General features: G+C 39.5%; 1 protein-coding gene across 7 annotated transcripts in view; it reads left to right on the top strand.

Moving 5' to 3' along the window:
* The window catches only part of LOC124872566 (A-kinase anchor protein 2), a 108,887-nt gene that overhangs the window by 58,232 nt on the left and 24,001 nt on the right, over positions 1–26,654 (top strand). For 5 of the 7 annotated variants that reach the window (XM_047372722.1, XM_047372720.1, XM_047372721.1 and 2 more), the window contains exons 7-9: positions 1,865–1,990; positions 3,491–4,327; positions 15,602–15,681. In XM_047372722.1, coding sequence (XP_047228678.1) covers positions 1,865–1,990; positions 3,491–4,327; positions 15,602–15,681 — 1,043 coding nt within the window. Of the gene's footprint in view, positions 1–1,303; positions 1,735–1,864; positions 1,991–3,490; positions 4,328–15,601; positions 15,682–26,654 lie in introns of those variants that run through there. The other 2 variants (XM_047372724.1, XM_047372726.1) reach the window with 2 other exon arrangements.

Raw genomic sequence — 26,654 nt, 5'->3', positions numbered from 1 at the left:
GCCTCTTTATCTTCACATCGAGCTAAAACCGCATCATGGAAATAAAAAATAGCCAGAACATGGATGATCTTTGCAGGTTCTTGGAGGGGTTTTCTAAGGTGCAGTAAGAATGCAGTTTGCTCTCCAATATGTGTGATGGTCTCCTGACTATTTTGAGTGTGAACAAACCTCCTAGTATGATTGTGGTGGCATATCTGGGTCCTGAGTGATGAGTCGAGGAACCTGATTGCAGCAGTGGTGGCTTATCCATAATATGAGGTCTTTGTACACCTATGTGTGTTGGCCTTCAAAGATGTTGAAGCAAGACTGACCATGCTGGCCACGTGACAACTTTACAACACTGATGGTGGTACAGATGATACATGCATTGCAACTGCTGCTATAATGTTTAGAGAATATTTTTTCCACGAGTGACAAAAAACATCTTAGGACATAACAGTCCCAGCCTATTAGATGCCAAGAGTGAGTAAAATTATTTATTTTATGTACATGATTCTTTCTAAAAGCAGATAAATACACAGTGCTGCTCCGGGTTGAAACTTTTGTGCAGATCTGCAGCACTCTGTAAAGAAAATCCACTAAACTGCATCCTCTTATGCTGCTGGTTAAGCTGATTGCCCCTCCACAGGAAGGCTGAAACTGATGGTGAGATGCAGCTGCAGGTGCCTTTGAAGTTTTCCAAATGTCCCACTCACCAGCAAGTTTCTAATGGTCCCAGAGGTCCTGGAGAGTATATATGGTCTTAATATTGGATGAATGGAGCATCAGAATTTGACAAACTGAGTACCACCTAGTAGCTTTTTATTTCAAAACCCACTCTGTGGGGGGAGTATGGTGGGCAAACTGTACTCATATCCTGAAAAAATATATTTTCTTAAAAATGTTAATCTATTTGCCCCATAAGATATTTAACAAAGGCAAAACAAGGTAAAGATAATGTTTTTATTAGGTTTTTAACATGTGTCTCTTGGATGAGGTTATAATGACTAAGCCAACTGCAGCATTTTTTATCATCTACTTGTGCTGACGTTGTTGGTCTATCATAAAGGCCTTGTTTGCTTGTGTATACAGACATTGTACTGGATTAATGAAAATGAATTATTTAAGGCCCTGGTAATGAGAAAATGTAAGAAATGTATATACACACACACACACACACACTGAAAGTGCAATAACTTGACCCTGAACTGTGTTAATGTGCATCTGCATGGGTTTGTGAATAATAGTCTCGCTGAGGCAGGAGGGATGGAAGCCAGAGCTAGCTCCTGAATCCCACAGTCAAACACACCGTCAGCCACACACAAATATATACATGCCCTGGGACAAAAACAAACACACACACACAGCGAAGCTCAGCGAGACTATTGAAGCTCACACATACACACAAGGCCATGACTCTGCAGCCTGCAGCCGCTGCCTTTGTCTCCCCTCTGTTCACCAACAAGCCTCGTAAGCCCCTAATGCATTGTTCCTAGAGACACACACGCGCATAAACACACATATGGAAAGATAAATACACAACTATGGACATGTACTTACTTCTGCTGCATAAGCACTGTACCTCAGGGGTACCAGTGTTGGCACTAACACAGAAACAGAGAGGGAGCGTGGGATAGTGTTTGTGTGGAAGGGGCAGTCAGGGTCATGTACTGGTGGGGTTAGTTTTCCTGTAGGGAGGCTGGGCTCTGTGTGAATGTGTTACTTTCACCACGGGTGTGGCTTCACATCACTGAGGTGTGTATGTGTGTGTCCCGAGCATACTAGTGTTTACGTATCTCCAACAGCCCAGAATTAGAGTTGAGTGTGATTCTCTCTCATCTCACTGACCATGTGCCATTTCTCCTCCTGCGCTCCCGCTGACTAGATGCTGCCGGCCGAATGTCCACCCCTATGTCGGACTACTCAGATCCCGATCCCAACCACCTAGACCTGGCCGCTTATCTCCGAAGTGGACGACCGGCCTCTGGGGAGCACACCACATCAAGACCTGGTAAGAACAAGAGAGGAGAGAAAGGGTGAGAGAGGGAGGGTGGGAAGGGAGGACAGAAAGGTTTGGGGTCTGAGCCAGCAGGGATTATGACCTCAAAAGAGGAACAGACATATAGTTTTGTCAAATATGAAGTTCTTGAAATGTTACTTAGGATAATATATCTAAATATCCACATAAATTAAAGTTAAAGAATATCTAGGATGGAATAATGTTTTCAATTACTTTTTATGAACAAATATGTATGTTTACTAGTATTGTCACCAGAAAAAGCTTTACTTAATTAAATAATTGAGTTGAACTACTTTTACTCTGGAAATGCATATTGCATCCATAAAAAGCAATAATGACATAGTTAATCAAAGTGTGGGTTATTAATCTTGAATGCTCGATTTCATCATATAAAGGGCTGCTGACTGTGCAGTGAGCACTGAAAAACAAAAGCTCAACTTCAACTGCAGTGCATTTTCGGCATTGAAAATAGGAGCTGCTTGTTGCTTGTTGGCACCCTGGTTAAGATCTGCAAAATCCCTTTAAATAAATTTTGCTGTTTTGCAGTTGCATAATCTCACAGTGAAAAAATAAGAACAATCTAAGCTTTTATTTGAGAACTTTTATTCAGTAGAATAAAAATTATCGCAGCAAATTTTTTTTTTTTTACGTCAGTGTAGCGTGTATACTCTAATATTATGCACAACCGCCTTTGTCCATTATGTCTTGGCACACCTCCCAAACAACCAGCTGTAACATAGATAGCATCTCATTGTTGGTATGGAAATTTGGTGACCCAAAGATGCCCTTCTTTGCTCCAATACTCTAACAGCAAGTTTTGGAGATTTTTACACACTCCTTTATCATCTCCTTAATGGTGCCAACATAAACTCCGGTCTTTGTCCAGCCTTGTTTATCACAGTTACCTTTGTTTTAAACTGTTTAACCCTTGCCCTTACTTGATTTGACAAAGTTTAGGAGAGTATATGTTTTTTTATCTGCCTAAATTGAATAACATGTTCTCATGTCTTTTCAATTTGGAAGAGTGGCTTCGAGAGTTGGCCTCGTATGTCGCATTGTATTTATACACTGGGGGAGACAGAAAGTCACGAGTCACTGATCAAACTCTTAGACACTCTGATCAGTATGAAAAAGTAAAGTATAAATACGACATGTTTATTTTGTAGGAACTGTAAGACGTGCCAAGTTTACCATTGTCTATGTAGTTAAGGCATGTTGGCAGTAAGATATTTTGGTGTCACAAACTGATTTGACTTCCTAGAATTCTGGATATATTGATATGTTGTGTTTTACTAACAGCATAAAACAGATATGATTTTAATTATCACTTGTTTTTTTTTAATGTTTCAGTGTCCTCACATTTCATTCCCTCACCTTTTTGTCCTCACCCCCTTTTCACTGCTCCCAACCCACTCCTTAACTCTCTCTTCCAACCCACTTCTCTTCCCAACAACCCTACTACCCCCCACCCTTCACCTCCTGTTCTAACAGCTATGTTCGCCATGGAGATCAACGTGCAGCACGACCCACAAACTGGTGAACAGCGAATCCTGTCGGCTAACCGCGTCAGCCCGTTGGCGGCAGCTTCACGGGGGGTCAAGGTCTACGACGATGGCAGGAAGGTGGTCTACGAGGTCACTTCCTCTGGGGGCGTCTCCACCAGCACCATGGAGAACGGTTGGAGCTCTGCACAGGTTGATGATTTGGTCCAGCGAGCTGCCAGGCCTTCACACGCAGGAGGAAGGGGTGACAGCAGGAGGGGTCAGGTGACAGTGACCCCAGCTGCACGTCAAGCCTATGTTTCTCCTGCAGATGTTGATGATCTGTCACCGCCCTCCTGTGCCCCACCATCCATTCCTTCTAGCCCACCAGCCCAGGTCACCCTCCAAAGGGAAACCCGGTTGGGCATGATGCCCCCTTCCTCTGCTCCCATTACATCCCAACCAGGTTCATCAGCCCATCACAGCAATGAGCTCAGCTCCCTACCCCAGAGCAGCACAGAGCACCCAGTCACCATGGTGTTCCTTGGCTACCAGGATGTTGAGGACACAAGTGAGAGCAGGAGGCTGCTTGGCTTTGATGGGGCCGTCAAGGCTGAGGTCGTGCTCATCGATGAAGATGATGAGAAATCTCTGAGGGAGAAGACAGTCACCGACATCTCCATTATCGACGGCACCGCTGCCGACCTCGTGTCGGGACGGCCGGGCACATCCGAGGCCGTCAGCACGGAACTGTCATCTGATGGGCGTGAACCAGACAGCACGTCCTCGCCCCCTGCAAACCCAGAAGCAAGCATAGCCCCGCCGCCCGGCCTCACCCCCACCACAGGTACGGACAAGAGGAAACGGTGCCAGTGCTGCATCCTCATGTGACTGAGTCTTCTCCCTCTTCCAACCTTTTATTGTTACCTTCCTCTCCTCTGTGTTTGGATGATTACTAACAGAAGCACTGGCTTCCTCCTTCCTCCTCTGGACTCTGAACGACTGGCACGAATGTGTACAAACACACTCCATTTCATGTTTCACTTTTGACTTTTTACTCAGCTTTTGCTCTCTTATTACCTCCTCTGTTAACATCTCTATTTGCTGTCTTTTTAGACAATGCAGTATTTCGTGACTTCAGATTAACACACAAATGCATAAAATAAGCTGTTGTTGTGCTGCTACAAAATATTGTAAGAATATTCATACCTCTTGAACTTTTTCACATGTTGTATGTATTTTATTGGTATGCCATGTGATACAACAACAAAGCAACAGAATGGATAAGTGAAAAGAAAATGGCCAATGATTTTCAGAATTAGAAAACAGTACAGGTGAAAGAGGTTTAAAGAAAATCAGGAGTAATTCTGTTTGCTGTTTCCAAGATGCAATTAAGGGGGCACAGCAAACAAGTGAAAGAAGGTGATCTAGTTAGATAAGACCAAACTTGAACATTCTCATTGACATCCACATGTATGTGTGGCAGAAACCTGACACTGTACATCACTTGGAACATACCATCCCCATGGTGAAATAATGTGGTGGCAACATCATAATGCTGGGATGACTGTCTTCAAGAGGGACAGGGAAGCTGGTCAATATCTATGCAAAGATGGGTGGAGCTCAGTAAAGAGCAATCCCAGAAGAAAACTTGCTAAAGGCTACAAACACTTGACACTGGGGTGGAGGTTCACCTTCCAGCAGGATAAACTATATTCATGTGTTAGAACGGTCCAGTCAAAGTCCAGACCTATGTCCAATTGAGAACTTGTGGCAAGACTAAAATTGATGTTTACAGACACTCTCCATGCAGGCTGAGCTTGAAGTATTTTGAAAAGAATGGACCATGATTTCAGTCTCTAGATGAGCAGAGATGGTAGAGATTTACTCCCCAAAGACCCGCAGCTATAATTGCAGCAAGGGGAGGTGAATTCAAATGCATGCCACACTCTTAAGAATTTTCGTTGGAATAAAAAGTTGAAAACCATGTATCATTTGACTTCTAATTTACAATTATGCACTAATTGGGGTCTAGCAGATAAAATCACAGTAAAATAACAGTGAGATTTGTGATTTTGAGGTGACAAAAGGTGGAAAAGTTTAAGAGGTATGAATACTTTTGCAAATAAAACTGTATAATTATGGAAAACTCAAACTGGATGAAGATAAAGAAAAACAAAAGGCTGTTTGCGAAACAGTTTTAGCATTCTGTAAACAGAGCTTTACAGACAATCAGTCACACATCAACCAATCAGATCATCACCTCTGGTGATGCAGCTTAACTGTTCAAACAGAGCCTCAGTTGTTTCTCATTTACTCTTTCTGTTTGACCACATTCTCCTCTGTTAACCCTCTGCCCCCTGTTTAACACACTGCAACACAAAACAATCACATAGACAGATGTACAAACTGAACAAACCCACACCTTTCCTTGTACAGAGTCTCTCTCGAGAAGCTGGAAGGTTGGGTATTTGTTGCCTTGGTTTCTTTACGTGCCTGTTCATTCTACAATACTGATAGTTCTAACAAAATATAGATATAAATACATATTTCTATTAGACTTTTATTTCTTTGCTTTTCTTTTTCAACCACGAGTTGTTTTGTTTTGAATCTCCGAAGTGTTTCCTCTGGAAGATTTATTTCTCACTCTTCTCCCTCTGCTGCTTCCACCATTAACTCCAACAGTTCCACTGCTGAGGTAATTTCCTCTCATTCTTGTTCTTCCTACCTCAGCAGCCAATAGGAAGGTCCGGATCACCATTTGGCAGCCAGTAGGATCAAAAGAGCCAACTTTTTCCAGTTTGTCTAATTATTCAAAGCACAGGCAGCTGAAAACAAATACACTCTGCAGCATGGGAAAGCATATTTACATGGTTGGAAACAAAAAATTTTACAATTACTAACACAAAACAGTTTTAAATTTAACTAGCATTACATTTTTTATAAAAATTTGAAACGTGTGCTCCAGTGAGCTTTTAGAAAAAAATTATATGCTTTTAATGAATATTTTCTGTCCATAACATCACTGAATCGATGCGGAAAACTAAAGAAATATTACACTTTTTACAAATATTAAGATACTGAAAGCACTGCCAACTCTTTCTATAGTGAGAAAATCCTTTGTTTGGAAAGATGCTAAAAATGATCAAGAATCCATGGAAGGAGTTTGGAATTTCAGTTTGCAGTTACAGAAATAGATTTTATATATATACTGTATATCAGAGTCAATGAAGCTTTGACTGAGAGGGAACAATAAGAAAGACGTGAAGAGAGGTTCCACAGTTCCAGATAACGGGATTTAAATGGGCTTAATTTCCTTGTTTTAGATTTAGTACAGGGCAGAACATAATTTATCCAAATGAAAAAAAAAAAGAATCATCAAATGTTCAATGCATAAACCCTTATAAAGCAGACTCTAAAGCAGGGACATTACCAACCTGGGGTATTGCTAAAAACCATTAAAGAGCCTCAACAACCCTTTGACCTATGGGCCAGGTTGATTCATCTCGGACATATATGATTCAACCAGCAGTTGAGCCTGTTCTTGGTGCAAGTCGGACAGTTAGTGCTTTTAAAAGCTCTAGCAGCTGACCACTATTAGGAATAAGCAGTTTGACGAGATGAGACGACATGCAATGTCGGTGTCAGGATTCTGAGGTGACTGGATTCAGATTTTCTTTTCTTTGGCCATTTCTTCTATCATGTTTTTTTGGTTGGAAGGAATCCAACACAGAGCAGAATTGAAGTAAACAGAAGGTTTTAATAAGAAGAATAAAGAAAACTTGAAAACATGGTCTTGCTCATTGAGATCAAACAGGAAGCATGGGAACAGGACTGGGGCATAGAATGGCAGAGCATGGAGTCAACGGGTAGCGGAAAGGCAGGTAACGGAAGGATCCAGCAGTGAGCAATGAACACCAGTGAGTTCAAATACAGAGGCAGGGTAGGGAAATGACCAATGAACCAGAGGGGCTGATCAGATCAAATGTGTAGTAGCTGTGGCAGAGGAAATGCAGAACAACTGAAGGAAGGAGACTGATTAACACAGATGAGCAGGAACACATTCAGGGAAATATCCAGCAGAAATTTAACTGAAAAATAACTCCAGATGTATAAAGACCATAAAAACACAAAATAATGACTAATAAGGAGAATACCTAACAAAATGAGCAAAATAAGAAATAAACTTAAAAAACCAAGACCTAAAGAACAAAATAAATAGCAAAGAAATTGTCAAAACACAAATCCACAAGAAAATCAAAATTCAAACCCCTCAGAATTGAGTCAGTTGTGTTTAATTGATAAGATTTCAGGAATATTTTTGGGAAAACTATGAATTTCCATTTATTTGTGTATTTTCATAAATAGTGTAATAGTTCTGCAAATCAAAGACTGTTTAAAAAAGGTGTAAAATAAACTAACCCAGGTTTGATCAGTCTAGATACTTAGATTTTTATCAAGTTCAAATGCAGCCCAGACAGGTTAATAGAGTGAAATAGTCCTTTAATTTTGAGCCATTAGGAAGCTTCCAGACACATCCTAAAGTTGACACACGCTACCTTTAGGATGCGCACTGAAAACGGACAAGAATAAAGAAGTAATCTGTTAGTTGCCTCCTAAAAGAGTTTTGTATTGCTTGTCTCCATCTCCAGTCAAGGGGAGACAACTTGCACAACTTGGTTATTTCTTTTTAAAGAAATCTGGATCATAATTGATCATCTGTTGTTTGAAATCCAAAATATTAACAGTACACTACTCAAACTCAACAGGGATCATTTCCAATACAGGCTGAAGTTCATGGAAGCTTTATTTTATTGTGAGAAAGAGAACAGCATTTTCAATGTTTTTTTTGGGTTTTTTTGGCATTCAGACAAACTTGGATTGAGACAAGCGTTGAAGCCATAATATGTAGACAGATCAAATCTGAACATTTACATAGAGGGCACGGATGGAGAGCCTCGACCAGAGCGACATACATGCAAGATGTCCATCTGCCCTCTGATTTTCAGACTTGCAACTTGAACATAATCAACTTAACTTAAAGAGATCATCAATACCTTCTCCACAGTGAAATGTTGCACTGCTTTACAGACCCTGATATTCACCTCAAGAACCAAACTTCCCTTACTGCTTTGCGTACTAACTATAGTGGACACAACAAATGATACTTTGCAGCAAAGAGCATAATTCCATCATTAAGTGGTATTAAAAATATGTTTTTTTAGGTGACTCTGTCCACAATTATAAACTGAGCTCTGAATATGGAATTGCTTTTTACCTTTCAAACATAAATATACTTTAATCTGACCGGCTACAGCAAATGTCAGTGAATCCAACAGGCTATTTGATTGGTTGTTCAGCAGTTATGCTAGAATCTGGTGTCATATATTGTCAAATAATGTAAATACCCTCAATATTTTATTTAATGGTACTTTTATTTACCACATGTTTATAGATACATAGGATAATTCTAATGATTACGGTAGAAACATTCTGTGATGCCTTTTGGTCACTGTTTGAGCGAACAATGAAGATTTTTATATTTTCACTTAACCCACTGCTTTGCTGTGTGTGATCATTAACCTCACATAGCTCTTTTTCCTTTGGTTGCAACTGTGGTCCCCAGATGCTTTTGATATGAGATATTTAATTCACACCAAGCCGACTGTATGGCTCTCAAGGCTGAGGACATTGAAAAAGATTGTCCTTCTTTACTCACCTGGGTTGGATAAAAGTAAGGTATTCAGAAGTGTGCATGCTGGAAATAGTTTTTTTTTCTTTCTTTTTTCCCAGTGAGTAGGTGGACAAAAAGCCTTTATTAGAAAACATTTTCACACTTTGGGAACGTATGAAGACTATTTCTGTTTGTTGAATGTAACGCAAGCATAAACACAAACACATTGGATACTCAGTTTACCAGCCCCACTGCCAAGCCTGCAGTACTCCTTAAAATCTGTAGGGGTCTCTGTTTTCCTGTCTGCCTGCCCTCACGGTTGTTTGGACAGTTGAAACAAAAAAAAAGGAGCCATTTTCTATTGTTCACACCTCTCTCTGTACTTCCCTCTCACTCTGTTACATCCTCTCCTCTTCGCTCTCTCTATCTTCTGTCAATAAAGCTGAGTTTCTTCAGTGAACCCCCCTGCTGTCTCCTGCTTGTTCTTTCCATCTGTCTCTAACGTTCACTCTTTTCACTGGCTGCTGACAAGAGATCACAAGCTGTCCTTACTGCATCCAGCTATCATAATATCCACTGCCACTAACAAAGCACACAAATTCTGTTAGGTTTCAAATTTTGCCAACATAATTTTTTAGTATGATGTTCAGAACATTTGGACAGCATGCATTTCTTCACGCTGATAGATTAATATAACAATGTAAAAAAAAATAAAAAATACTTTAATTAAATACACAAAAACATTCAATCTTGTTGATTTGATATTGTACTACGTCTATCTAGAATTTGCATATGTTCAAAATCATTAAGACAAGCTCAAATATCTACCTCCACTTATATTTGGTGAATTGTCCCTTGGCTAAGTCCACCTCCACCACAATCTTTTCATAGTCAGGATTCCAGCATAACTGTGGTCTGATGTTTCACCTCTTTTTCTTGCAGAACCATTGGAATTTGTTTAAATGTGTTTCTTTTCTGACATGGACTGGTAAAATTTAAACAGGTTTCAGGTCCTTTAATGTTTGTTTTCAATATTTGTTCTGTTGACATGCCCAGCTGTGCCCAAGTTTCAACCATCTAAGTGTTGATTTTAGGTAAATGTACAACAGAGGAGAGTCCGGCCGATAGTCGAACCTCGGCTTCAGGAGGAGCAGTGTGGTTTTCGTCCCAGCCGTGGAACACTGGACCAGCTCTTCACCCTCTACAGGCTGCTCGAGGGTTCATGGGAGTTTGCCCAACCGGTTCACATGTGTTTTGTGGACCTGGAGAAGGCATTCGACTGTGTCCCTCGTGATGCCCTGTGGGGGGTGTTCCAGGAGTATGGAATCAGGGGCCCATCCGGTCCCTGTACGAGTGGAGCAGGAGTTTGGTCTGCATTGCCGGCACTAAGTCGGACCTGTTCCCGGTGCATGTTGGACTCCGGCAGGGCTGCCCTTTGTCACCGGTCCTGTTCATAACTTTTATGGACAGGATTTCTAGGTGCAGCCAAGGGCCGGAGGGGGTCTGGTTTGGGGACCAGTGGATTTTGTCTCTTCTTTTTGCAGAAGACGTGGTCCTGCTGGGCCTCTCTAGCCAAGACCTACAGCATGCGCTGTGGCGGTTCGCAGCCAAGTGTGAAGCGGCTGGGATGAAGATCAGCTCCTCCACGTCCGAGGCCATGGTACTCGACCGGAAAAGGGTGGCTTGTCCTCTTCAGGTTGGAGGGGAGTTCCTGTCTCAAGTGGAGGAGTTTAAGTATCTCGGGGTCTTGTTCACGAGTGAGGGAAAAATGGAGCGGGAGATCGACAGACAGATCGTTGCGGCTGCCGCAGTAATGGGGGCGCTGTGCCGGTCCGTTGTGGTGAAGAGAGAGCTGAGCCGAAAAGCAAAGCTCTCGATTTACCGGTCGGTCTACGTTCCTACCCTCACCTATGGCCATGAACTTTGGGTCATGACCGAAAGAACGAGATCCCGGATACAAGCGGCTGAAATGAGCTTCCTCCGTAGGGTGGCCGGGCATTCCCTTAGAGATAGGGTGAGGAGCTCGGCCATCCGGGAGGGGCTCGGAGTAGAGCCGCTACTCCTCCACATTGAGAGGAGCCAGTTGAGGTGGCTCGGGCATCTATACCGGATGCCTCCTGGACACCTTCCTCGGGAGGTGTTCCAGGCACGTCCCACCGGGAGGAGGCCCAGGGGACGGCCCAGGACACGCTGGAGGGACTATGTCTCTCGGCTGGCCTGGGAACGCCTTGGGCTCCACCAAGAGGAGCTGGAGGAGGCGTCTGGGGAGAGGGACGTCTGGGCGTCTCTGCTGAGTCTGCTGCCCCCGCGACCCGGTCCCGGATAAGCGGAAGACAACGAGTACGAGTACGAGTACAACTTGCAGCAAATTCAACCCACAGTATGATGCTGCCACCACCATGCTTGACACCTGATGACATTTTACTTTAAAGCCTCCAAACATTTAGTCATTGTAGCCAAAACAGGTCAACCGTTGGCCCATCTGACCATAAAATTCTCCACGTGGGCCATTGCAAATTCCAGTCGCGCTAAGAGCAGGGCCTTCTTTCTTTGTGGACGTGTTATCAGTCAGTGACAAAGTTTACCTTTCTTCTATGTGGACAGTGATGCTGATTGTTTTGGGCATTTCCATTTCACAACAGGCTTGAGCCTTGGTGATTTCTAACCAATTTTAATTCATTTAATGACAGTTTGGATCAGATGGTTAAAGGTTACACAGAACTGTTCCAATAATACAGTCATTCCAAACACACAACAAACCTGCATTTAAATGGATAAAGCATGCTAACATTAAGTTTCCCATAGTCCTCACATCAACCAATTTAAACAACCTCTTCCAATTCTGCCAAAAGAATGGTCTAATATTCAGTGAGAATTATTGTTAATGGCTACAGAAATTGTGCGGGACAATTTTCACCAAATGTTAACGGGGTTGTGTTTTTATGTATTTGAATTTGTGTGTACCTGTGTACCATATTCTTGCTCTTGAGACAGGACACTGATAGCACAGGACGTAGCAGAAACTTTGATGTCCTCTCTTTGAGTATAGTTCATCACCGCTCATGAAAAACTACTTTAGTATTGCTGAAAAATAGTGTGGGAACACATAATATGCATGTCTACATCCAGCAGAAAATATTAAACTGGTGAGGCTGGTGGTGAAAGAAGTTAGATTCTCAGAACGAAATGGTTAACATTACAAATAATTCAACAGAATTAAAATCTTGCATAAAAGGTTAAATAAAAACATACAAGTGCTCATCTTTAATCATTTTTTATGTGCATAATATGAACAAAGCATTTTAATTGTACTTAACCATTTAATGGTGCTGTCCTTATTTTAATGTGAACATGAATCAATCTTTAAAAATATGTTTCCATGTTAGAACAAAGCCCTCTACAGTATGTTTAGGAAGTAAGTAAAAGAGTAGGACTGGAAATGCAGAATGAAAGGATGGAAAACCAACATGCAGCCATAAAACAAATTTAGAAAATTAGTTAGAAACAAGCAAAATAAGAAAGATTCATTTACGGGAGTTGAATCCACCAGTTGTTATTTACAGCTGTGAGGTACACATGTTATTGTAAGCTTGGTAGTTAAAAATATATAATATAAATAAAATTAAATGAAGCATCAATGAATGACCATGACCTCTATTCATTGGTATGTAAAGAAATAATGGTACAGCAAATTAGAATGCTTATTATATGTTTCTACAAATAAATGAAGCTAAGAAACATTACCTGAGGTGGTTCAAGATGCAGCACCTTCTGCAACTATTGGCCTATCTGGTAAACATGTGTTTAAAAGCCTTCAAATAAAATGCTCATATGGAGACATGGTGAACCCAAAATGCCATTTCTTTATTTAGGAAGAACACACATCTACCTGTATGTACTGTATGTTCTCCCATCTTTCCCATTTTAAAGAGTTGCATTCGTGTCACTCACATGTTTCCACCAAAGGAAACTAGAAGTTGTGAATTAGTAATAAAAAGCATACTAACACTCTTAACCACATCAACTATACAAAAACTATTTAGCGAAAGATTTTTATAAGAAATGCTTGGTGGCCGGGCCTGTGATTGTGGCACTAGTAGTTTTCTTTAAAAAACAAAAAACAAATTTGTAAAGAGGTTGGTGTTTATTTTTTGAGATTTTATTTTGCAGCACTAGTGGCCTTTATTATTGTCATTTTTTGAAAGTAGGCAGACAGGAAATGGGCTGAATGGAGGGTCGTCCTGGCCGGTACTCAAACCAAGGGAAAGCTACGTCCAGGGCCGAAGCCTCTCTACATAGGTCCTACGCTCTACCGCCGCGCCAGCGCCACGCCAAATAAAATAGATGTACACGCATCAAAGTTGTATTTTTTTACTGTATTGCTGAAATAAAATTTGGATTTATTTGAAGGCTTTTCACACATTTTCAGAATAAATATGGAAGGCATTGTAAATAATGTCTGGAACAGGCTGTCCTGTGTGGCTAGTTCAGTTCTTCAACAAACTTTAAACAAATGTGTGCTGCAGCAAGAGAACCTTTCCTGACATGATTTCTTTAATAAGTTTCTTGGGCATATAACCAAATCTCAGAAGACCTGTGCCACCAACACTAACGGGACAGAGTTTTATAGTGCAATTTAATAAATGATTGCATTAGTAATGCTGTAATTGTTAGCATCTGTAAGCCATATTTCGACTACACACGGATATATTTTTCTTTCTGTATCTGTCAGCACACAGGATGGGAGTGCATCTTGCAATTAGGAACACTAATTGACTTATATTCGGTCTGGTGTCCAAAACAGAAACAATGACTGCAGATAATTATTGGGCAGAACAATAACACGTGTGTCAGGAGTTACAGTAACATGGAAGTTTATAGTTACCCAGGAATACAACGTTAGTGTTGTATTTAAACAAATGTTTTAAAGACATCAGATGAAGTTAAGGTACAGACACAAATAGTGAAGATTACTATGTTGTTACCTTTTAAAAGACTATGTAAATATAGAACAAATCTTATGCAGTTTGTGGTTGTAGCTGCTTTCAAGCTTTTGGACTATCCAAACCATTGTTACATTATAGGGATTTTAGTTTAGCAATTTGATGCATGGATTACTGATGTCACTTCTTTTGGTACTTCTTACTGTTTGGAGCCTACAGTGCTTTGCAAAAGTATTAACAACCCTTGGACCTTTTCACATTTTATCACTTTACAACCACACACTTTGATTTATTTTATTAGGATATTTCTGTGAAAGACCAGCACATAGTAGTGCATAACTGTGAAGTAGAAGGAAAATTATACATGGTTGGTATGGATTGTTTTTCAGCCCCTAAGTTAATACTCTATATAGCCACCTTTCACTACCATGTCAGCTGCAAGTCTTTTGAGGTATGTCTTTACCAGCTTTTCACACCTTAGACTGAACGTTTTACCCATTTTTCTGCGCAGAAAAGCTCAGTCAGGTTGGATAGAGAAGTGTCTGTGAGCAGCAATTTTCAGGTTTTGCCACAGATTCCAAGTAGATTTTACCCCAGGCCATTCAAACATACAAATATGCTTTGATCTAAACCTTTTTATTTTAGATCTGACTACGTTTAGGTTTGTTGTCCTGCTGGAAAGTGTACCAACGTTTTGGACTCTAGTAGCTTTTGGCAGCTTCTAACAGCATTTCTTCCAGGATGCCCTGTATTTACCTTCCTTCACTGTCTTGCATCATGAAGCTGCTACGATGTTTCATCGTGGGAATGGTGTGTTTAGGGTGATATGTAGTGTTAGCTGTCCTCCACAGCTTTTCTGCATGTTTCATTCTGGGCTCAAATTAACCATAGGAGAACTCTATTCACTAGACTTTCTGAAGCAACTGGTCGCATATAAATGTATATAGTCTTAGTAAATGAAGGTGAATGCAAATGCACACCACACTTTTTAAATTTTTAATTTAAAATGGAAATATTTTACTCATAGAAACATGCTTCAAACAACTAAATGATGCAGTTGCTGCAAAGGGTGTTTCTACAAACTATTGACCTAAGGTTGCAGAATACAAATGCACACCACACTTTTCAGATTTTTATTGGTAAAAATTGCTGATTCCTTTTTTTACATCCATAAACCGTGTAGTATTTTTTTTTTTCTATTTCCCAATTTTGCTCAACTTTCTGACGGTCTGTTGGTTAATTTCTGTGGTTATAACGTAATAAAATGTGAAAAGGTCAAGACGTATGACTGCCTTTGCAAGGTGCTGGTTAAAGAAATTACAAACAAATAAATTTCAATGCAACAAACATTTTCGGTAAGTGGTTGACGTTCAAGTTGGGGTTCAGATTAAATTAGAAGGACTGCAACACAGTCAAAAGGGTCTATGATTCTCAGACGTGTCAATAAATATCAAACAAAACTATAACAAAACTACAAATAACTCAAATTTCAATGTAATTGCAGACTCCAGCCAAGAGGTTTCCATTATGACAGCAAATGGCTTTGAAGGTCCTTTTCCAGGAATATATCAGCAAACTGCCATGGTGAGTAATGCATGTTAATAAATTCGGATTAAACTGTTTTAATGGTTTAACTGAGGCATGAAAAATTATTTTTCATCATTTGTTGAAGATTTTGTCCAAGACTTGGTAAAACACAAACTACAAAGACAGAAAAAAAAACAAATGTTTGTTAAGACATAGGTTTCCAAGCATCAGTTCCTGTTATCTAGTATCCCTACTTCCTGTTAATGTGGGTCAGACTTACTTGGTTTTCATAAAGTTTTTTTCCAGATAAGTGTTTAGCAACCATGTAAAAGACAGGACAACCACAGTGCTGCGACAATGACAGGACTGCAAGTTCTTTTCAGCTAGAAAAAATGTGTGAGATGATGGGCTCTCTGCCTCTCCTGCTGAGAGCTGACTGGGTACAGAACATTCAGGCTCCTAACAGGAAAATATCCCTCTTTTTACCTTTTTAATATATTTCACTGTTGCACATATAAGCTCCTTCTGATAAAATCCATTTGCAGTTGTGCATGAATGAACTGTGTGTTCTTATTTTGTGTTAAAAGACTGTATTGATCAAGACAGTTTATACATCCACGTACTAAAAGTTAGACACATGTATGGGAAGACAAAAATCATCTAACTTGCTGCTACTTTATTAAAGATTAAATATTGAAAATTATTAAATAAAATAAATAATGATAATGTGACCCACTATTCTTTGAGAAGCTGGGAGTTCCATCTTGACATCATGCCATAAGCTGCAGGCTTTGGAACAACATGCAACAATCCCAACAGCATTTTTTACACGGTGAAACTTTGTTTCAGGAAGACAATGAGAAACCACATACTGTACATGTCACTGCAGCTTCACTTTGTTGTAATGAGACCTGGAACAAAACAAACCAGCCAGCAGACCTGACTTTTCCCCTTCACAAAACAGTTGGCACAGTAGGAAATAAGAAAAGGAATAAACAAAGTAGACTATAGCTAAAAGAAGAGATGTAAAATTAGGTTTTATTTCCATGTTAAAACCTTTTTGAAATGTGCTGCCTTAAACAATTCCAGTGGGAATTGTTGTACAGTCTTTAATTGTTCTAATTTAAAAATGTCAAATGTTGTATAAATACTATTTTCAATTTTTTTTAAAGATGTTTGAATTGCAGTTTGTTCTGTTTTGTATTCATTTTTCTGACAGATAAAGCATTTCTAGACACATTACTGTACTTTTGTAAAATAATTTAATTGGTATTTGATGATAGGCCAACACAAAGTAGCACATAATTGTGATCTTGGAGAAAGATAATCAGGTTAATCACAACATCCCATAGATGAAAATGTATTAGTCGTTTTTTTGCAAAAGGTTTATGTTTTTCTTTACTTTAAACCTAAAAATAGAAATAAAATTGGGATTCTTTAAAAATAACAGAATTGCTTTAGTAGATAATTATTAAAATGTATAAGTTGTCTTTTTTCGAAGGATCATGTAACTTTTGTGTCTCTAAACGAGTTTTATCTAGCTGGAGGAGGGGATAATTTGTCTTATAAAAACATATTTTAAAAATGGAAAAAAAAAGGTGAAAAACGCTTACAGAAAAACTTGGAAAAAAAAAAATTAAGGAAGATTGGATAACTACTGAATACGGAGGTCTACTTGAAAGCAACATATAACTAGCCTTGAGGGATGATTTATTTAATTTGGTTCTCGAAAAAGCAACCCAAGCGCATTTCCCCGGAGAGGAGAGGGTAGAGAGGAGGGCAAGCAAGCAGGACAGGGTGCGGGGGGAGCTAGCTGGGCTGCAGTCAGATTGTTTAGCGCTGAATAAATGAATGAATGAAAGCGGGACAGTGGTAACCTGATCCTGATCCACGTGGTCGCGCCCTGAAAAAAAAAAACAAAAAAAAAACAGGACAGAAAACGCTCCTGGGACCTCGCGAGCCTTTCATTATTCATCGCGCGTGCCTTGGAGAAAAAAAAAAAAAGAGGAGGAGGAGAAGGAGGAGGTGCGGGAAGAGTAAGGGAGGGAACTGCCGGTTGGAAACGCTTGTTTGTGAAAGGAGCTCAGGGCCATCCCAGTTGGAGGCAGCAGCCGTCGCCGTTACAACTGCTGCTGTGACCGCATGAGGATCCGTTCCGCTACTTCTCCACTTGGTTTGCCCGACCGTTGGTGCAGCGGCTGCGGTTCTGTCGAGAACGAAAAGAAGTGGCTACGTTGTAAGCCGGTCCGTGAAGCATGTGTCCTTTTTTTTTTTTTTTTTTTAACCTAATCCCGGTTATTATCCAGTAATTAATCGGCTGCTGGGAGCGAAGGAAGTCAGGGCTGTTTCACCACAAATCACAAAGGTAAAAAAAAAAAAACTGTAACTGACTCAAAAGTTGCTTTGAAATATTACTCAGATACATTTTAAGTGTGTTTCTGCTTAGAAAAGAAGCCGTTCAGTGAAAGGGTAACATTAGCTTAAGTGAAAGGCCTGTGTGTGTCAGCTGGGGGTCATTCACGGCTAAATTGTGTGTGTGTGTGTGTGTGTGTGTGTAACAGAAACAATCAGTTTGATTAGCTTTACAAGTGTGGAGGACACAGAATACTGCAGAGAGAGAGACGACCAAAGGAGGTCAGTGGACAGACTGGTTGCTGCTGCAGTAACTGTCCCTCTCCTCCTCCGCATCACTTTAACCTACTTATTAGAATGACCTTAACCTGCTTTTCATCCCCCACAGACAAGGTGGAGATATAGCAACAGCATTGTTGATGCTGCTTCTTGTACCTTTTCCTCACAAAATACTATGTTTTCTCTTTGTACACTACCGTTTTCCTTTTAACATTGTGCTTTCAACTATTTAACAATTTTTATATTGTTAGACACTTGTATTCATTTATACAGCAGTTTCAGCCTCTCACAGGGCCTTTTCTTGCTCTAAAATAGACAAACATCAATGTAGGGATTTGGGGCAGTTTCGGCATCTTGTGTCTTGCCAAAGGATACTTGGACGTTTGGCACAGAAAATACAGGATTGAATCACTAACCATCCTGTTGGCAGATGTCTGTGCTTCTTGCTCAGACTTTAAATCGCTCTGGTTAGGTTGGTGTTACACATAATTTTAGCTCTTTAAAAATATATAATGAAATCCACATGTAACCATTCTAAAAGGATGAAAGTGAAGGCAGTGGCAGTTCATGCATGAATTGTGCCTTGTGCAAGCCACTCTTCTGTCACCCCACCCCCTTCCACACACACACACACACACATATATATATATAAATATATATACTCTCCCCAATGATCACTAACATACTAATACATACCTAATAAGTACTTACACATAGAAATTGCAAAATGTATACAAAAATAAATGTTAGTGCCCAGTGGAAAAGCAACAAATAGCACCAGAAATATAGAGAACTGCAATTTTTAAATTGCATTCAATTGATATTATATAAAACTTGACCTTACTAACCCTTCCTAAAGCAAACTTACCAAAGAAATATGCTCACTAACCGTTTGATTAATGTTAATAATGGCGAGGGCCCATAATCCAACATTAGCAAGTCACTGGCTTCAAGGTTTTCGAAAGTAATGGTTACTGCTATACTCCTTTAATAGTTTAAAGTCCCTTTATTAAAATGCCAGGAGAGTGCCAGGGTAACGAGACTTTTCTCCAGCTTGATGGAGCATTGTGTTGCTGCAAATTGCTGGTCACCTGGTTGAAAGAAAGGTTTTATGTTTTTACTCATACATGCACAAAAGACCAGTTCAGTTGTTTGGAAATATTTCAGGTCACAAAAACACTAGAGTGAAGGTGTGTAAACTAAAATAGCAACAGCTATCCCTGTTGATGCAATGCTGTTTTACTAGTTAACTAGCTATTAGCTTTTTGGCAATTTTCTTAAAAGGAAAGATTTTAGATCATAATATGCTTTTTTTTTTTTTGTTTGTTGTAAATCTTTGTGTCGATTCTGTGATGCTATTTTACTTTTACTCAGGGTTATCATACCATAATAATCTCTTCCATGGGATAAGCTTTACCACCCATTCAGATTTTTTTCCTTGCTTCCTGTCATCCCATAAAGATGCCACTCTGAGCGATGAGCCATATTTCCAGTATCAAAAACTAGCACTGATTTGAGGCAAGTATTGCCATTTTTGTGTCTCGCAGTGGTTAAAGAGGATACAATCAGAGAGAGATGTGGCTAATACTCAGAAAAAGTCTGACTTTGTTTGCATCCGATTTCTTTTATTTTTATAGAGAACTTTTTATTTTCAGTTCAGTTTCCTTGCTTTTTGCTGTTGCCAAGCAACTTGTAATTCTTTCACTGGAGACTTTGAGAATGCTAGTGATCGCTGACGGATGGTGTTATCTTATTGATGAAGGGTGTTTGAATGTGATCAATTCCAGTGTATGCCTAATAATTTTAAGTAAGCACCTTAAATGTCCAGAGGAACTAATTTCTGTTAAACCCAACCACTAACTGTTTAAAATAGGAACTTACAGTTTTACTGTTCAGCTTCATGCTTGGACAGTTTGACCTTGTTCTCTCATTGCCTTTAGTCTTGCTGATTAGTTTTACTTGACTGAATGATTGATTGATTTTCCAGTAGAGTTAATGACATTGTACCAGAGTGCAGCAGACCTGTTTATTGTCACAGGGATGATAAACGTTTTTGAAGCCTATCTTTATGAATATTCTCACAGTCTGCAAGGCTTTCCTTTTTTTTTTGAAAGCTTTACTTTGTTTTTCAAACTGAAGCTTACAGTGCAAAACCCTGTAAACACAGCCATCTGCTGAAAGGGACCAGGGAAAATCAGTCAATAAAGAGCTTTTGAAAGAGAGTTCCTTGCAAAAACATTCATGTCCCTTGGACCCTTTTCAGATTTAGCCACATTTGTAAGGATTGTGATTATTGATTAATTAATATTCATCAAGAATTATAATTTAAAATCGTAATCATCAAAAATCATCACTTACGAATAGAAATCAGAGATGTCCTCTGGTGTTGTGATTATGGGGTCAAAGCTCTTTAATAATTACAAATTATTAACCAAACCACAAACTGTCACTGTTTATTCAACCACTTCACCGAAGGTGGGGGAACTTCGACCTTGTTTTGACAGATAAATCACTCTTGCACGAAATAAACACAAACGCTTCTCTTAATTATATATATGAAGATTTATTGAAGCCGAATAATCCTCAGACTTCTAAATGCACCTATCTGGTTTAATATGAAAAGAACAAAATTACTTTGAAGTTGATTTCTGCTCTCCACCGGTTTAGGAGGGATCAGGTCTGAAGAAAAAATGGAACGGGGGGTGGGGGGGATCACTCGTCCGTGATCAAATTAAAGAAAAAAACGGTAATTTCTCATCCATCCAGGAGGGGAAAAGTCATCTCCTTGGACATAGAACCTCTGTGGGTTTCCACCTGCGCCGGGTGTCGGCGTGGTCTTTGATCTGTAAATAAATCTCCCGATCTTCTCGTATCAGACAGATTTCCAGCTTTCAAGCTCTTCTGGGAATGGCCTGGTGGAGCAAAAGTTCGCCTGCGAGCCTTTGTCTCTCCAGATATGCGCCTCCGATGCGCTGTCCTGTGAGACAGGCGGGAAATGGCAACGAAACTCTCCATCTCAGCCGGTTTATGCTCCCAGTGACGTCAGAGCTGCGACGTCTGTTGAGCTGCGTGTGTCAAAATGTGCGACCAAAATGGATGACCCCAACACATTACAACCACAAAGTTCAATGTATTTTGATAGGATTTTATATGATGGACTGTATGATACACAGTTTTTTTTATAGATATAAATCTGAACGGAACAAGCCCCGGCAGAGTTTATACGTTGTAGAACCACAGTTTGTTTCAATTATAGTGGTGCCTATAAGTTTTACATATCTTGAGAATCATAGTATGGCCAGTTCTTTGTAAGCAAAAAAGTTCAAATTCAGTCAAACTAGATAGAAAGTATTTGTGAACATCTCGTGGATTCTTGATTCAATTTATTGCTGGACTTTGACTGGGCCATTTTAACACTTGAATATTAATTGATCTAAACCATTCCATTGCAGATCTGGGTGTATGTTGACGTCATTGTCCTGCTAGAAGTTAAATCTCCATCCCAGATTGAATTTCTTTGCTGCTTCCAACAAGTTTTCTTTCAGGATATCTGTGTATTTAGCACCATCCATCTTCCCATCAACTATGTCCATCTCCTCTGTCCCTGCTAAAGAAAATTATTTCAAGAACATGATGTTGCCACCACCGTGTTTCATAATGGGGGTGGTCTGTTCAGGTTGATGTGAAATGTTTTTCTGTGGATTTCTACAGCTCCTCCAGAGTAGCCATGGGCCTTTTTACTGCTTCTTTGATTAACACCATTTTTTCCCTGCTTGTCTGTTTAGGTGGACGGCCATTTTTAAAAATTGGATTCAGCAGTCCTTAGTGAGATCTTAAAAGATATGAGTATTGTTTTATAACCTAACCCCGCTTTAAACAGCTGATTCTGGAAATAATGAAGCCAAGCGGCAAGGTGCCAATTTAGACAGACCGTTTGCCAATACTTCTGCTTGTTCCCTTGACAGAAAAGATCACAGCCAGCTCTAGAATTTGTCTAGAGGGACCTTCAGCATGCTTCATGTCCCACTGAGGCAGTCGATGTCTGTTAGTGCATCTAGATATTTCTTGTGCGTTGCGTGTCTGAGGGAAGCCCCCACCCGTTTTTAGCACCGTGGAGTTTGTGAGAACATCGGCAGGAACAATAAAGTTATCACTGATGTCTTCTTCCTTCAGACCTCTCCCTCTTCCCAGAAAGCATATCACACACAAACACACACAATCACATGTTATATAACAGCTGTGTTTCTGGCGTTGCTGAAGTTTGCTGAGCCAGAAAAACAGGAGGTAGAAATAAGAACAAGGCATTTCAGAGACAACATAATGAATAAGAGAAACCAGCAGAGAAAAAATGCCTGATGATACTCTACCTTGCATCATGGCGTATTTACTGTCACCTTTTTGCTACTAGTTATATGTATCAGCTGGTGATGAGTGGATAACTTGAAAGAACACATAACGTGTCTGTGGTGTTTATCATGAAAAACAAGTCATGTGAATGTCCCTCTGGCCAGCTCTGACTGAACAATGAAAATGATTTAGGTTGTGGCTATTTTTATTAGCCCTCCGGGAATAGATGACAGCTGTATATGACAAAGTGACACAATGGAGTCTTTGTGTGATTCTGGTGTGTTTCTCATAACTGATATTACTCACTTAATTTCTTAAAATCCTCTTTTGCCCTTAGAACAACACCTTGGGGGGATCTTTGATTATTCCCCTTTGTGCATTTTCTCTAGATTAGTGGTTTCCGAACATTTTAGTTCCCATAACTGACAACTAATATTTGAAGAGACTTGTGGCCATGAGAAACACAAGTCTATGAAGATTGACATGCATTTAAACAAGCTTAACATTACTTTTGGAAGACAAACAGGCCCACATCATCACAGGTTCTCCACCATGCTGAACAGTGCAGATGGGGAGCTTTTCCACATGTCCATTGTTTTATACTTGACCCACCCAGAGTGTTTTCTTCAGAAAATATGACGTTTAACAAATTCCAAAGTTTGACTTTTGTGATAGTAGGACATGCCTCCAACACAACTGATTGACATGTAAATAGCATTTAATAGTTGCTATGAAGACTTGATGACCCCCAGAGTCTGCTCTTTGCTCCAGTCCACTAATTGTGAAGTTGAAACACTTTTATTACCTCCCTAAATCTGCCATCACACTAGCCCCTTTCAGATCATCCTTTTGCTCTGTGATCAACAGGCATTCTTTACGCCTCGTGATCGCAGAAAGGGGGTTTGAAGTCAACCCAATAATATTACACTACCTCAGGAAGTAGTACAGGATGACAAAGTCTTACTTAGCAGCTGCTGCTGCACAAGTCTGTACTTGTCCACAAAGCAGCTGCACAGCACAATTTTCCATTGACCATCCGATCTAAGAAACATATTGATCAGCAGTATTTAATGCAGATAATAAAGTGGGTACCATTTCTTAACTTGTCATGTATGTCTTGGCATTTTGAAAGCATGGGTCTAAACATGAAGAAATGAAGGAATATTTTTGAGCATCAAGTCACTGTGTCACTTTTGATGTGATCTCGGTATTAATGGTTTTTCTATACTTGAGTCAACGGGGTGCAATTCACATTCATCTGCTGTGTGACAAACAGTTGTTACTTTTTATTAAAATTTTTCACATCAGAATTATTATTCTGATTATTATTATTAGGTTATTGCTGTAATATTTAAATTGCAGCTGCAATGATTATGTAGCAGTGGTGCATGTGTGTAGTTAACATGGTGTGAACTGCAGTGCTGATGTGAATTTTTCCACTTGTCCCAAAAATCTAAGGCTTTACCCTCTCCCTCATTTTTGTGGTTGCAAAATAAAACTGTGGATGTGTCCAGCTTTTTTATTGTCAAAGTTCCAGTTGTACAAGCAAGTTTGGCCTAGTAGCTATTTTGTTATAGCTTCTTCTCATCTCTTATTTACCTGAATGGCATGTTCTCTTGTCTTTTCCATTTGACTAAACAGAGGGGTCTTTGTGTCATATTAAATTTAAGACGAAAGTCTTTTAGAAAATGTTTCAATGCATTGTAGAAGTTGGAATCTTTAGGCACGTTGCGAATAGATTTGATTACGATTCAGAAGTCTTAAGATGATATTATAAAAAAATTAATGGTGTAACATTGACACCCCCTCTAGCTTTGTTAGTGGGAATCTTTAACATCGCTAGTTTTATGGGTTTCCAGGTAACAGTGTTGTTTTACTTCCACTTCTGGTACATGAAGTTTGTGTTTATTGTATTTGCTTTCAAATTCATACACCCTGCATATGCCATAGATTTTGTCCAAGGGATTGCCTTCTGTGTTCCTCAAAACTAGGTCATGAATTTACAGATAATCAAATTTTGACATTTGTTATGCGGGGATGAATCGCCCATCTCTGCAATTTGATTCATCAAAAAATTTATTTTTTTCTCTCCCACTCCTAATGCATTCTGACTCTGTCACATTATAACTTTTTTTACAAGGCTCTGATTGCCTTGATGCTTCTTTTTTAAAGGACCTAAATATTGTGTTTTTTGCCACATCCCACATGCGATTTGTCCACCATGATTATATTTGTGTCCTGGAGAGGAAAAGAATTTGAAAGATTCAGTAAACGCAACAATAACTCAGCCATATAATGGATTCAGTTACTCAAACTCCATTGCCCACTATTGTCCACAACATCCACTGATTGTGATTGTTGTACTATGCAGCACAAACCATTCACTGAACACAAAGCAGAGCACAAAATATCTGCTAACAGACACAATCTGTTTGCAACAAACACACTGAGACTCATAGGTAATAAGAATGAAGTGTAAAACCTGGAGGAAACAGATCCACTGTTTGAGAAAAAAGCTGCACTTCTGCCACTCTCACTTATATTGAAAAGAAAGTAAAAAGAGTTTTATCTTTTGTTGTGGGAATTCAAGAAAGTGTTGACCCCCAGTGTCAGGGTTGCTGCCTCCAAAACTCTGTTTATGTAAATCTGCAGAGTGCTTGTTGTCCAATTTTATTTTTAGAGCTAAATAGCAGCAGGACATTTTGTTACGTTTTCCAGAGTTTTTGAGAGAAGTTCAGGGCATTTTCTCAATAGCCAGTGTTGTATCAAAATCCTCTTAAACCACCTTTATATCAGTGTTTGATATTTAGCTTTATAGTTTGAAACTGTCACAATAAATATCCCTTGTTACTTTTTCATTAGCAGTGATTGAAAAGGGCGACTCTGTGCTGAAAAGGGAATTACAAGGTAGTTTAACACAAACCACTTGTATCTACTTGACATTTGTAATAATGACATTTCCAGTTGTAGATGTCTCTCGTGGGTACATGCAATTCGATGAAGAATACATCATTCACAAGCTATCAGCTCTTATTTGGAAGCTACTGTGCCTTGACAGAGAAAAGGAGATCATTAAGCCACTGTCTAAAGCATTCTACACAAACGTAATGTAAAAGACCTCTGAAACGTTTTTCACCGTGCCAGAGTCTGCTTTCTGGAGCGGATGTGGTATTTGTTTGGTCATATGACAGTGACAGTGATGCAGTCACATGCCCATTCACATTCAAAAACTCAAACATTTTACTGTTGGTTTTAATAGAAAAGTGAAACATTCCTTTGTAACAAAAAAAAAACTATGACAATAACACTAACAAAATTTTGTCGTTCAAATAAATGGACAACACTGCCAATGTCAAGCTCAGTCTAGTTTATCGTAGGCTGTTTTAGTCCAGTGTCAAGCCTCTTTTGTTTGTCTAAATACTTCAGGCTACTGAGCTAATTTCCAGAAATAGTCCTGTGATGAGCCTGGAGGTCTTCTCAGGGCGACACTGCAGAGCTAGTTAATGCTGTAAGCTATCACAGTGAGAAGACTCACTCTGTCCTAACAACACACGCACATGTTAACATGCTTTATGTCATGGTTTAGAATAAGCAACAAGACTTCAATAACCCTGGCTCAGGGAGATGCAGCAATGGCATTGGAAATACAGGATCTTTCACTGTTGAAGCAATCTCCTAGAAATGTTGGTCTTTTTGGAACATTCATTCATTTTAGAGCTCTTGTCATTAATAATTTGAGGCATAATTTTAATCAAAACTTGCTGAATTGGTCAAATGATTTTTGTATGAACTTGCTGATGCAAGTTTTGGTATAAAGCCAGACAAATTACATTTAATTAAGCTTCATGAAAAATCCACAAGAGAGCTCATGTGTTTGCTTCTCCCACAAAATATGTCAAGTTCGTTCAAAACAAGAAAGTTGCCAAATGGTCTGTTAGTGTTTTATCCTCACTGTGTGGTCTATGCACTCAGTGTCCTGTGGAGAAAAATGCCAAAGTATTTTGATTCACATTGGGAGAAGATAAGAGTTTTATTTTTTGTAGCATTTTCTC

The sequence above is a fragment of the Girardinichthys multiradiatus genome, chromosome 8 (genome assembly GCF_021462225.1).
Source record: "Girardinichthys multiradiatus isolate DD_20200921_A chromosome 8, DD_fGirMul_XY1, whole genome shotgun sequence".
Classification (NCBI taxonomy): Eukaryota; Metazoa; Chordata; class Actinopteri; order Cyprinodontiformes; family Goodeidae; genus Girardinichthys; species Girardinichthys multiradiatus.
This window is presented reverse-complemented; position numbering and strand designations above follow the sequence as displayed.